At 39.1% G+C, this 14,371-nt stretch overlaps 1 protein-coding gene across 1 annotated transcript; it reads left to right on the forward strand.

Moving 5' to 3' along the window:
• The first annotated feature begins 187 nt into the window (after window positions 1-187).
• On the forward strand, window positions 188-13,987 carry Csas (CMP-sialic acid synthase). Its single transcript, XM_083126219.1, has 5 exons — window positions 188-385; window positions 2,920-3,089; window positions 5,645-5,797; window positions 11,281-11,427; window positions 13,800-13,987. Exons 1-5 carry the CDS (start codon window positions 264-266, stop codon window positions 13,985-13,987), a joined length of 780 nt encoding a protein of 259 aa, XP_082982345.1. The 5' UTR covers window positions 188-263.
• Window positions 13,988-14,371: the final 384 nt, after the last annotated feature.

Here is a 14,371-nt window from a genome sequence, read left to right on the forward strand (position 1 = left end):
ATTCTACTTCCTGTGATGTTTCAAAATGCGGAATTCTGTTTATGTGAAGCACATGTATCCTCTGCTTATTGACTTTTTTTTCAATTTATAATCATGACATTGTGGAAGACAGACTGAATGAAAATTGTCATGGACAATTCGCCTACTATTTGTTTTGCTGATGGGTGTATTATTGGATATCAGCTGTTCTGTGCTCTCTTTTAACTGCGAAGAGTTTCCAGCTTTCCACTAACTTAGTTTCTCTTGACAAATAGTGTGGTTTTATGCCGAATATTCAAAATATGAATAATCTGGTTGTAAAATTTGTTTTTATGCCTCTGTTCTCTTTGGTTTTCCATACAGAAATGTTGTATGGTTGTAGGGCAGATGATGACGGACAGTGCCAGTAAGCAATGTATTTTTTCCCACTATACATAATTCCGTAACAGTTCGTTATATCGGAGACACATTAAAATCGGATATTTTGTGTTTTGCATGGTTCGTACTTACCAATTGTGTATTGCGGAACATAGTTCAAGGCGCCTTTGTGCTTTTTACACGAAAACAAACAGAATTTTTCACGTAGAGAGTAGTTTTTGTTATTCCTTTTTTCGCTTCCATAACACAATGTGGCGGTCACAGGTTGACTAACGTTGTAGGTATGCAGTGTTTCCAACCTTCACCGAAAAATACCTACTATCGTATTCATCACGTGTGTAAATTGTACATTATGCACGGGTAGCTGACGGATAGCCCCATGATCCATTTCCGATAAGGATTGGTTATGTTATACTGCAAGAGGCCTTAGAAAGAGCGTTTCGCGGGCTAACAGCAGATGTCGCTCGCACACTATTGCCGATACTCTCGTGTCGTCTGTTCCTCAGCCGAATAAGCAGGCCGAGGTAGCAAGAGGCAGAGGTCGCTCACCCTTCCAGAAGGTTGCAGCGAGCTAGCTGTGGCAACCCGGTTCGCTCATTCACGGACCTGATTGGTTCTCGCAGACACACCCCTATATTGTTGTCTGCTGCAAGCCTGCGAAGTGATCTTTTTAAGGCCTCATGGAGTATAAGCAAGCATAGTTAAAAAAAAGAGGGGGTGGTTGGAATCACTGACAGGGGGTTAAGTCATCAAACGTATGCAGCATCCGGTTCACGTAGCGAAAGCAATGGCACTTGTGCGTTGGTGAGAGATTTCCAGGGTGGTATTTATGAAATTTGCAGGGGGGGGAATTCTACTGACTGTCTAGAGACAGCATGAGATAATATAATACATATATATATATATGTATGTGTATGTACCTTGTGGCTGCTAGAGAAGAGGTGTTGACACCCACCCCCAGAAATCTAGTCTGGGACATACTACCTTTTCGGGATATGAATCGAACTTGAGCATAACTTTGGGAGGTGCGCAGAATCAAAAGGTTTTCTACCCCATAAAATTTGCGCCCAAGTCTACTTTGCTAAATTACTCTTACATTTGCGAAATCATAAAAATTACAAATTAACTTGCATCTCAGGTTCCCAGGATCTTAACAAAAGTTCCATTACCTTGTTAATTCTGAAAATTTGTTAGGTGGACAAGTGCCCCTGCCAAGTTACGCCTAATTAGTCTGTGACTTCTGAAATACAAGACAAAATAGCGATTACCGCTACTACATATTAACGTCCATCATTGTACACGTAATTTCAAAAATTCCATGTAACGATCTTCGTGGACTATTGTTCCACTCATTTAAATACAGACTTTCTGTAGTGACAAGTTCGCGTCACGTAACAACTCATTTCACATTCATTGGGGTGGCATTTTCCTGCCAAATTCCGTGTACAAATGAAAGGGAAGAGGGGGAGGTGGTCTTCAACGTTAGCCACTTGTTTGACAGTTCCAGAAATATGGATGGGCTTGAGGCCACATCTCCTTCTGCCAAATGGAGCTTCGAGTTGTCTGAGAGAAAAGTGTTGCAATTGGATGGCGAAGTGGGAAAAAGTAACTTAATTGCCAATAATATGTTGTTTCCCCCTCAAATATCATTCCCCCCCAGGGATAACATTTGTCAAGCAGAGAAGGAGACACAAGTATCCAGTGGGGGCAATTCCCCCTCATCCTCCCCTACAAATACCACCCTGGATATTTCTCTTGAAAAATACATGATTTCCCGATCAAATAGATTCCACGATGAAATAAAATACCTCGACGAACGATGGAAACCTTAGAGAAACTCATTTCTGTAAGTAGTTTCTTCTGTAAAAATGAAGAAATGTGTCTCCGATATACCGAACTGTTACCCATAATTCAGTAAAGTAAATCAACAAGGCTGTAACATTTTTTTATTATGTTTCTATCAGCTAAGACATAGGTGGAATGTGTGCATAAAAATGCAACGTTTATATGTATAGCCATATTAGCTAAGTGTCTTCCGTCAAAATTTACGTATCTGTTGAATTAATTTCATTGCATATGTGTCTTTGGAGCGATTTTACAATACCGGCAATTTCTCCATTTTGTTTGAAATTCGGCATACTCACTAAATTAGGGCTCCTAATCACGACTCTGAAGTTAAAGTTTGGCGCTCACGTGTCAAACTTGCAAAATAAGAGGGTCAGTCATCGCAACCGACAATGCACAATTGCTCATTATTTATCGCATGATTTTCAGTTTCGAATACTTAAGGAACGAAATATATATATTCCTGATATTACTACGACCCTAAAATTTAACTATGTTCTAACCTAACCTAGCCTAACCTAACCACGCGCCAATGGTTCGTGGGGCTAGCGCCAATGGTCTGTGGGGCTAGCCATAATTCAGGAATTTCTATACGTGAGCGCCAAATTTTAAGTGCAGATTCGTGATTAGGAGACCCAAATTAGTAAGTATCCGAAATTTCAAACAAATTGGAGAAATTCTCTGTATTGTTAAATTATAGTGTGTCTTTCTTTACAGAATTTATGGAGATGAATCCTGTGACTATGAAACCAGTACCTCATCATTGCCAATAGTAGGCCTTATTTTAGCAAGGGGAGGAAGTAAAGGCATTTCAAGGAAAAATCTTGCAGTTGTTGGGGGCACTACCCTCTTGGAACGAGCTCTGAGGACTATGTTTCATTTTGGAAGTATGTTTAAATTTTATTTTTACTTCAGCATGTGGGGTATGAAATAGTTCTCACTTCACTTTTATTTGTTAGGACAGAGAAATCAATTAGATATTTAGTTCGAGGGAAAAGAGAGAGTTATAGTCCTGTAGTCCAGTCCAAACAACATGGCATTTTAGTAAAGAAATGTTAGTTACTAGAATCCTGCAAGGATAAAACTTAAACAGTTGTTACATTAAACATGGTATAAGTCATGATACATGTTTTATTTTAAGTTTCCAAAAATTCATGAAATAAAAATATAATATGTGTTGGTACACATCCAATTGTATTGTTACAATTTATGTGTGCAAGTAGTCAACAGAGGCCTTTGTACAACACCCGGAGAAAACCCATCTTCAAGGACTCTCACCTAAAATGTGCATTCTAAAATATGCAACATGCACGTCAAGCCAGATGTTGAACAATGCACAGGCCTCAATGCTTGCCAGATTTTTCTCTTTACCCAGTACTTGCAGGAGAACCAAGAAGTCACATGAGACTTGCTGTAGTTCCTTCAGCCTGAAGCGAGCACCACTGTTAGTGTTGTCAATGGCAATCAAATTTCCCCACACATGGAGACATTTGAATTTATATTAGTCGCAGAGGCCATGAGGTTGTATAACTGTTAAATTTTATAACTTCTCTAATTAATATTTTTCCTTATTTCATTATTATGTCAAATCGACTCCCACATATTCTCCAAATATGTTTTGAGGCTCTTGAAATATAGGTGTGTATGTTTTGTTTTAATTTTATGACACTTTTCTCATCCTGAAATCTCTCTCTTTCATTTTTTATATTGTTTGTTTGTTAAAATGTGTGGGCAAGCACTGCCGGGTATTTGCACCCGTCTCAAGGCACGAACTAACAATTATTTTACACCGTGTTACTATAATTGCTGTCTGTAGAACTGGACAAGTCAGCAATGTGAGCGAGTGACGATTTGTTGAAATAGATGACAATGTGCAAGTATTTGTAAATACTGATTTTATCATATATTTTATGGACTGAATGCAATGGTTGAATAAGTGCTACATCGCACCTAAATTGAGGATAACATTCCCTTTGCAATTAAATGTACGGAAATACAACAACCTATCTTTGTGCCATTCAGAGGATAATAACACTTAAGCAAGTCACGAATAGTATAACTTTCAAAAGAGGGGAGGGTATATCTTGAGCAACTAATTTGGATATTAGCAAAATTGTACCATACAGAAAACCATAGCAAAAGTTTTCAAAATTCTTCGAAATATAGTTTAATGTAGAACAACCACTAGCCACACAATGTTCCAAAAATGTATTTACTATGGTACCTTTTGTGTAACTTGCTTCATACTCCGTTACGGGTGTCAGTAATACAAATGTTTACTACCACACAATAAATCTATACAATTTCAAATTGATTAAACGTAATGAACATTTCACATGCTCCTTGAAGAGTTTAGAATCGAAAAGTTGGCAACAGTGACTGCATGACTTATGTATCTGCAACCCGATTGAGAGGTCAGCAAGGTGGGTCTTTGGAAGTTTGCAAGGCCTGCCAGTTACCTGTGGGATTTCGATGCTTGAAGCTTCAAAACCCAGGCAGGCATAGTAAGCAAAACTGGTTTGGTGTGCAGTTGTTATTAATTTAAATTCTCTCATATAGTGTAATCACTGTGATGGTAGAAAATGAAGATACTTATTGGCATTTCACTGAAGCAATTCTATGGCTCATCTATACAGATGCTGAAAACACAGCATCTACTAGTGTATATAGAATATTTTTTTCTTTTTCAGATGGGGCTAGAATTGTAATGGTGGATATTACATAGCTCTTCCAGGGGCTGGGGTTGAAGAATAAAATATTACGTAATTATCATTTTTAACTTCGTTTTAAAATTTGTTTAAGGTCAAGAATGGTAATCGAGAGTCTTTTTAAGTGGGCTTCACAATTAACTAAGTGCTTTCATTTGAAAGTTGTGTTTTCTTAAAATTCAGGAGTGGCTGTGTGCCCCATCAGCTTTCCTCTGTATACACCAGTGTCTGAGACAACGTCGAGTACAATTGAACATCTAAATGGGCAGCCTGATGTCAACACTGCATCAGGACTGTCATGTTTTAAGCACCCATGTAGATGACTCCTTATCCAGTGCTTCAAGTGGAAATTGTGTAATGTGGTGTGTTTGCTTAGGTTTGGTGCGGTGCACATCAAGCTGCTAACACTTGGCAAAAATTAGTGTCTCAAACAAGATGATAGCACCAAACTTAACCCTCGTAACCAACTTACTTGCATTATTTTCACAATTCTAATTCTAATAATGCATACGTTATTAGGTTAGGAAGCCATGGGTGTTAGCAATCCATTTTTGCAACGTGTTAGCAGCGGATTGTGCCTCTCGCCCGACCTTGTTTGTTGGACCTGGGGCTAGCATGTAGCTGAAATCATTCAACATTCAACAGGTGCAGCAAAGAAGTGTTTGAAAAATATATAATGTATATTTATTTTGTTTCTTTGAAGTGAATTTTCTTATTTCTGTTATTCTTTGCAGGGTTTTCAGGGGTGTGGGTTTCTACAGACAGTGAAGAGATTGCAGAAGTTGCAAAGAATTCAGGTGCCCAAGTGCATTGGCGCTCAGCAGAAAGTGCAACTGACACAGCTTCATCTCTTCTTGGTGTGCAGGACTTTTTCAGAAAACATTCTGGTAATTAATGTACTTTAGGCAGGGTTGTTAAAGGTCCAGGAATTTTAAATAAATTCAACCCCGGTCCAGGAGAGAAAATCAACAACCGTAAATGGGTTCCTGCCATATGAAATTTTTTTTATCATTAAGTACAGTAAGGTTGTTCGCTTTATATCCAACCATTTTTGACGGGTACTCACCTTAAGAGATAATGCGCCGCCGCCACCGATCATGTTCTATTGGACCCCCAGCATTGTGGACTATCGCCTAGCATTGCAGTTTCCATTGCAGCAAGTTCCGGTGCAGGACAGGCATGGGAGTTCTGTCCCACTCCTCCCTGCAAGCTTTCCATAGACCATCCAGGGTGCGTGGGTGGCGATGTTGAAGATGTCGTTTCAACAGTCCAAATGCACAAAAATCCATTGGACTGGCATCTGGGCTTTTCACAGGAATGTCTTCAAACGGAATGACACGAATTCCTAATTCCTCCGCCATTTCCTGATAAAAACGTAGTGATGTTCTGGCGGTATGACTTGAAGCCTTGTCCATATGGATCATCACCTGGTTCGTGTCTATTCCATACAATTGTGGGATTTCTCTCCGATAGATAGGTGTCAGAATGGAGTCTTGGAAGTATCTGGCATTCATCTTCACATTTTTGTCCACCTTGCGTATCATCAACTTACCCTCATATCCGAATCCCGTCACAACCATAAAGCCACGAGGGAAACTTTCCCTGCACTGACGAACAAAGTTGCTGCGCCCCTTGCCGTCAATGTCACGGTGTGTGATCACCTGAATGTGACCACCAGCAGTGAGATGGACATATGATTCATCCATTGTGACAACATTCTTCCTTTTGGAACCCGCCAGGTACTTTTCATACAGTTTCCTGCAGTTCGTCTTACGTTCGGCAATGTGACGCAGTAGAAGGTGGTGTACACGGGCCTTCCGCACACACTTCAACCTGAGGCGCTTGCGAATTGTTTTGTTCACAGTTGATGGTGCAAGGTGAAATCTGTGGGCCATATCACGTAGAGTCGGGGGATTTTCTTGGCACGCCAATCGATGGATCCCCCTTCGCACTACGGGTGACACTTTGCTTGCAGCTCTTCTACTGGTGGTTTTCGTGGGTGAATGTTTCGCAAGGAGAGCCTGTTGTGTGTAACGGGCCACAAGAGCTTCCGCAGTAGTCACCCCGAGTGTTAACCCATTCTCCCGACACTGTTTCACAATGCGTACGTATGAAAACATAGCATGGAAAAGGGCCATTACGTAACCCACCCAGTACCGGTTGATTTTCGGCACCGTTTGATAACATTCACTACCAACACTCACACACCTACAAGGTCAGACACAACACTGCTCCCACCAGCAGACCCATAGTTCCAGCATGATATGTGAGGTGGCAGTACCATATTGAAAATGGTCTGATATAAAGCAAATAACCTCTGTATTTCAATTTGTCCAAGAACCTTTTTTCCAGATCACTTTCAATACAGTCCACCAATCTTTTTTCCTACTGAATTTAAATACTGTCTAGGAACCTTTTTTCTGGCTCAGTTTTTAATACGATCCAGGAACCTTTTTTCCAGATCAATTTAAATATGGCCCAGGATCCTTTTTTCTGGGTCAGATTAAATAGATCCAGGAATCTTTTTTTTTCAATGAAATAATACACAACTTGGATCAAATTTTAATTGTGCGAGAAAAAAGGCTCCCGTCGTGTTACAGAACCCAATAGAATCCATTAGAATGTGTGGATTTCTGAATCTTTAACATTCCCAGGAGTGTTAATTTCCCATGAATTGTAAATAAATTCAATTCCCATCCAGAAGAGAAAATCAGGAAGTGTTGGTGGGTTCTAGACCATAAAGAACCTTTTCATATTTAAAGTATTTCAATTCGATCCAGGAACCTCTTTTCATAATGTATTTAAATACGGTCCACCAACCTTTTTTCCGGATGAATTTAAATACCGTTCACCAACATTTTTTCCGGATGAATTTAAATACAGTCCAGGAACCTTTATTCTGGATGAATTTAAATACCACCCACCAACCTTTTTTCCGGATGAATTTAAATATGGTCCAAGAACCTTTTTTCACAGTCAATTTAAATACAGTGAACAAACCTTTTTTCCGGATGAATTTAAATACGGTCCAGGAACCTTTTTTTCAATGAAACAATATGCGACTTGGACCGAATTTAAATTGTGCAAGAGAAAAGAAGTTCTGGTCCTGCAGCAGAACGCAATAGAACCCTATAATTTTATGGGTTCATGGTCCTTGAACAACCCTGCTTTTAGGATCCCGTGAGGTCTTTTGCCAGAGTAAAGAGCATGCAAGAAAGCAGATGGCTTGATTGCTTGGTGCTTATATCTGCTGGGATACCAGAGACACTTGTGTGAAATAAATGGTCACTGTTGTCGGCTTCCGTGGTTAGCATAGCATGCTATGACTCTAGAGATCCCAGATTGAAATCTCAGCCTGGGCATGGATGTTTTTTGTGAGTGTCCGTCCATTCATCATTATCACTCAACCTTATCTTCGCAGTTAGCTTCTAGCCTCCATGGCGGAGTAGTTAGCTCACAGTGCTACAACACCAAAGGTACTGGATTCGAATCCCAGCCTGGGCTTGGCCATTCTGTGTGAGTGTCCCTTCATCAATTTCATCATATCATCACTGATCTTCATCTTTGCAGTTAGCCAAAAGTGGCAGAAAAGTGAAGTAAAATAAATCAAATTAATCAGATGACCACTGTCCCATGTTCCTGCCTCATTTATATACCACTGAGCATGTAGTCAATGTCTTCCACTAGCACACCAGTTGCAACTATGACATTCAAACAAATTCACAAGAATATCGCGGTGGCTCAGTCGGTAACGCGTCTGACTACCATGCTAAAGGTCCCGGGTTCGATCCCCGGCCGGTTCAAATCTGGGAACTTTTCTAACGGTGGAAGTGGCCCCGGCGCCTACCCAGCGTCGAATAACATGGGTACCTGGGGGAAACCCTGGGGGGTAAAGGCGGTCAGGGGCGTGATGCTGATCACATCACCCCCACTCACGATCGGATCAAGAAAGTGTGGGGCGTTACCCCCACACCCCCTATACGCCTTCATGGCGTGGTGCTATGCACAGGGGAACACTTTACCTTTTATATATTGCAGGGTCACTTGCGTACACAGGGGGTTGCTGATGGGGCTACGGCCTCTTTATAAAATTTTGAGCAAATCAACCTTATCACATAAACCTCCCTTCCATGTAGTACACCCCGGACTGCATTTTGCAGAGTAGCAAGGCTCTGGCTTCTGGACTCCTACAATCCTTTGTGTTGCACATATTGTGTTTGTGGTTGTCCCTTCATCCATCTCGTCTTATTCATCCTCATCTTTGCAATTAGCCAAAGTGGCAGAAAAGTGAAGTATCTTTCACTTCCATTTCACATTCCAACACTAGCTATCTGTTTTCTTGCTTTTTACTCTAAGATAACAATAATCGGATTAAATAGTGACATTACATATTAATGCTTTTTCTATTTGGTTACTTTTGTTGCCTTCTAGCTCTTGGTTTAATCATTATGGTGAGGATGAACAATGATGGAAAGAAATGGTGATATTTCTGTGACAGAGTGGTTAGCACATCACACTATGATGCCAGGGGTTCCGGATTCAAATCCTGTCCTGGGCATGGGTGTTCTTTGTGAGTGTCGATTAATCAGTTTTATCATATCATCACTCATCCTCATCTTCGCGATTAGCCAAAATTGGCAGAAAAACGAGGTAAAAAAAACGAATCAGAAATGGCCCAAAGTGAGGGGAGTTGGTGGGCCATAACTCCCCACCCCTTCGGGCCCAGTATTCCTAAAAAGAAAGAAATATGGCAAAATGAGGACTGACTACTAAAAAGAGTATATGTACTCCCCTTTCCCCTTTAAAGAATCCTGTGAACGCCACTGACTTTTTAGGTAGCTTTCAGTGCGACATGGGCCACAACATTCGCTCAGTGCGCACGACCAACAGACTAGGATGACATGGCACTATTGAGAAAACATTCAAAAATAACTTGTGGCTTATTATGTCACTTCGACATGGAAGGTTGCATTTATTTCCGAAGGTTCATTTCCAACTGACACATGTTGCTTGTTCACTGTCACTTGTCACTTTGGTCCGACAGCTTTCACCGTAAACAGGAAAGTGGTTAGTACAAGTGTTCCTGTTAGAAGCACACACAGAAGATAAGAACAACAGAGGAGCTTTGAAGGTGGTGTACAAAAATAACCTTGTGCCATTATTCCTTTGTACAGAAAATGCTGAACCATTCTGATAGCTCCAACAAATTCTGTTCATTGCAGAAGAACACTGGAAGAAATTAAATAAAAAAATGGGAATATAGACTCACTATGGAGGTCTCTTTTTCACAAATGTGGTAAGCCGTCATCTTTAATATTTAGTCCTGCAGAAGAAGTCAAGACATTTTATACAGAGGGAAGATTTTGAATTGCCAGATTATATTTGAGATGCACGATTAACATTTGATAACATCTTCATTTAAAATAATCATAATGTTTACAAAAGGTTGCTTGTTTCACAGTTGTTATTTCAGCAATGTAAGATTATGGGAAAGATTCATTGTATAACTGCTTCTTTTTATTTTTGTTAAATTTACTACACTGTTATAACTGTAAAATTAATCAAACAGGAATAAGTGTCAAGGTTGTTAAAGGACCAGGAACCCATACATTCTAATAGGTTCTATGGGGTTCCGTAACCGGACCATAGGTTCTATGGTGTTCCATAACCGGACCAGAATCCTTTTTCTCGCACAGTTTAAATTCGGTTCAAGTTGCATATTGTTTCATTTCAATACCAAACTTCGACCATATTTAAATTGATCCAGAACAAATGTTCCAGAACCGAATTGAAGTACTTTAAAGATAAAAAGGTTCAGAACCCGTTTACACTTGCTGATTTTCTCTCCCGGACCAGAATTGAATTTCTTTACAATTCCTGTACCTTGGATAACCCTGGGGTTATAAATGTCAAGGAATCCATAAATTCTATTGGGTTCTATAACCAGACCGGAACCTTTTTTTCTGGCCCAATTTAAATTCGGTTGCATATTGATTCATTTGAATACCGAACTTTGACCGTATTTAAATTGATCTGGAAAGGCTCCGGGACCGAATTGAAATACTTTAAAAGATAAAAAGGTTCTTTACATTCCAGAACCCATTTATCCTTTCTGATTTTTTTCCCAGACCGGAATTGAATTTATTTACAATTCCTGAAGTTTTAACAACCCTGATAAATGTCTGATGAAGTGTGGTCTCCCAAAACTTACATAAAAAATAACTCCTTGATATTATTTAATGTAATTAGCATGAGAAGGAATTTTATCTTTTCTGAAAAGTTAACTACGGAAAATCATAACCTGTGAAAATACATCTTAGTTTAATCACCTAATGATGACTTGGATGATCTTTCGTTATTTATTTTTCAGATGTTGCAGCAATAGCCTTGGTTCAGTGCACATCGCCTTTTATAACTCCAAATTTTCTGGAAATTGCATACAATATGATACAAAATGGCTATGATTCTGTATTTTCTGTTGCCAGGGAACACAAATTGCGCTGGGTGGAAGAAAATGGTATGTTCTCATTATGTTTGTTATGAAATTTATGTACTGTGTAAAGTAACAAAAATTTAATTTAGGATTGTGCTGATACCAATCTGATATATCAGTATCGGTTCTAATACATTTACTGATACCTGCTTGAAGTTTGGTAATCATCAGCGTCCACAAAAATGGATTGATTGATTGAGTGATTTGGTGTGTTAAGTTCACTTTATGCACAGTAAGGTTAATTGTGACTGGACCTACAGTTCAAAATGGGATCCAAACCACTATGTGCCTCCACTGGATATCGAATCCGGGACCCATTGATTGCAAGTCGACGATGCTACCACTCCGCCATCACCATATCTATCTATCTATCTATCTATCTATCTATCTCTCTCTCTCTCTCTCTCTCTCTCTCTCTCTCTCTCTCACTCTCACTCTCACTCTCACTCACTCACTCACTCACTCACTCACACACAAGTATATATTTTAAACTAGTGATGGGCTTATATGAAATGTTGACTGATACCAATAACATACCAATATAAAATTTACCTAAACCGATAACTGATATTCTACAAATTCAATGTAAAATTAAGAACCTGAATAATTCATTGACCTTCTTAATAAATTTCTGCTTCCAGGTAACTGCAGTGCAAAAAAAATTGCATATTTAGACATGTACTTTTCCGTGCCAAAGCGTGACATCTTCATGTAATCATCGCAAGATTTGCCAGACATCAGGGTCAATCTTTCAACAAAGGGGAAGGTGGGGGGGACAATATTTCTCTGCGATAAATGCCAAGGTCATTGCCAATTCAATGTAAAAGCTCTTAACACAGACCTTACAACTACAAAAGACAGACAATTCTATACGATGAGAATTATTAAATATAATTATATCATTCAATATATGTTTTTCCTCTTAACAAGTGTAAATAGCAGACATTCGCAGTGGCGTGCCTAGGATTTTCAAAAAGGGGGGGGGGGGTACGTGTACTTTTTGTTGTAATCATTCCTCATTTTGCCATCTTTTTCTGCCTTTGGGTTTTTTCTTCTTCTTTTTAAAGAATATTGAGCCTAAGCAGGGAATATGACCCTCGCCAACCCCTCCTTGAGTACGCTACTGGACACTGGGAAGAATCTTGATGACTCCAGAGAAACCCTGCCGTGGTTGTAAATATGGGGATGGGGACTGAAAAAAGGCCTGTTATGACCCAGACCTTCAAGAGTGGGAAAGTAAATGTTGGGCCTTGTCATAGGGTCTGCCTGTTCGGAAGCGTTCAACTGTTTTCGGCCCTGGTAGAAACCAGAGGGATTCACACCATTCTGTGATGATCTGAGCCGTCCAACACCATTGCCTTCAATAGGAAACTTGGGAGGAGGGTTCGGTGCAAGGGGTAGTACCGTGCCCTCATTTTGATGCGCTAAACTTTAGCGAATCTCTTGCATATTTTGAGCTGTTTCATGCTGTCGCTTGGCTTATTTTGCACATATATCGAATATTCAAACTTATTTTCAGACTTCTTCTCTAAAATATTTAAAATGCACTATTTTAAATATTTTGCTTGATCATCGCCACATCTCCCGATGACCGTAGCCTCTGGTACTTTTTAAAAAGTAGGGCATGAAGATTATGCATAAAAATTATAACAAAATGGTTGAATTTTGCACTAAATTATGATTTATATTTATAGATATATTGGATCGGTAATTTTACCAATACACCAATATGCCTATATCAGATAATACTGACAGAATACCAAGTAATGTGTCCCATCCCTTTTTAAACGAAATCTCTAGTAAATTTATATGGTATAGTTGCAATTATATTTTAAAAGTTATAAACATTTGAGCTAGTTTAAATTGTTTTAAAACATCCAACAAGTCGCATAGAGCTTGATTACACCTTTTGCACTTCAGGAATGGATCAACTTTGTAGTCAAGTGTCACAGCTTTTACACAAGAACTTTCATGCAAAGTTAATACTAAAACTGCTAGTAATAATGAAAAAGTTTCTGCATAAAATAAGTATATACATTATTGTGCATGAACACTTTTGAAAGTCTCAGTATCTTTTGTGATTGAACAATAAGTTATCAATGTGCGTACAGAATCAAATCGGAACCTCTTAAAAAATATCAGGTATCATTATTTGCTGCGTTGGAGAGCATTACATTACTAGACGAAAAGCACAAACTGGGAAAACGTTACACCCATTCCTCACAATGACAACCGAATGAATCTGCTGGAATGTGCACTGCTCAAAATAACTTATTTTAAGGTAATTAAACTGATACATTTAGGTTTTAACAATTTTTTCACAATATTGATTTTAACATTTTCCTAATTAAAGCACTGCACATTAAATTTGATTTTTGACACATTTGTATGTATAGTGGAACCACAAGCAAAGAAACCTGCGCAGACCCGCGACTCCTGTGCACTATACTCACACGTGGAGGGGAGGGGCAGAGTGGACCATGCTTCCTTATGGCGGGAGCTCAAGGGAAGAAGGGAAAGCTGCACGGGGACTTCTCGTCCAAGGTTTTTTCCTTGTGGTCGCTCTATATTTACAAATGTCTGAACTGTCCATGCATTTTTATAAATTTTCTTCCAATCTTTTCAATCCCAACTAAAGAACGATTCTGAAAATATAACTAGTTTAATATTATATTGTAAGATGTGGTTAGTAATTTTGAAAATATTTTAGCTAATTATCAGATCATGAAACTTCTGTATTATAACAATTGTTTCTGTGCTAGGAGTAGACTGTTACAATTGGTATTGTCAGTTTACAGGTCTCAAATGGACAGAGACTATGTGAGATACTGAATATCCCATGATAGAGTATCTTTGCATCTGCAATAGCTTCTGATCAAACAACAGGTATTGATAGTTCAATTGTTGACGCAAACTGACAGACTATTGCTATATGCATTCATTAATTTTACGTATTACCTCTAGGGTG

This window comes from Lepisma saccharinum, chromosome 7 (assembly GCF_977018435.1).
Source record: "Lepisma saccharinum chromosome 7, izLepSacc3.1, whole genome shotgun sequence".
NCBI classification, from domain to species: domain Eukaryota; kingdom Metazoa; phylum Arthropoda; class Insecta; order Zygentoma; family Lepismatidae; genus Lepisma; species Lepisma saccharinum.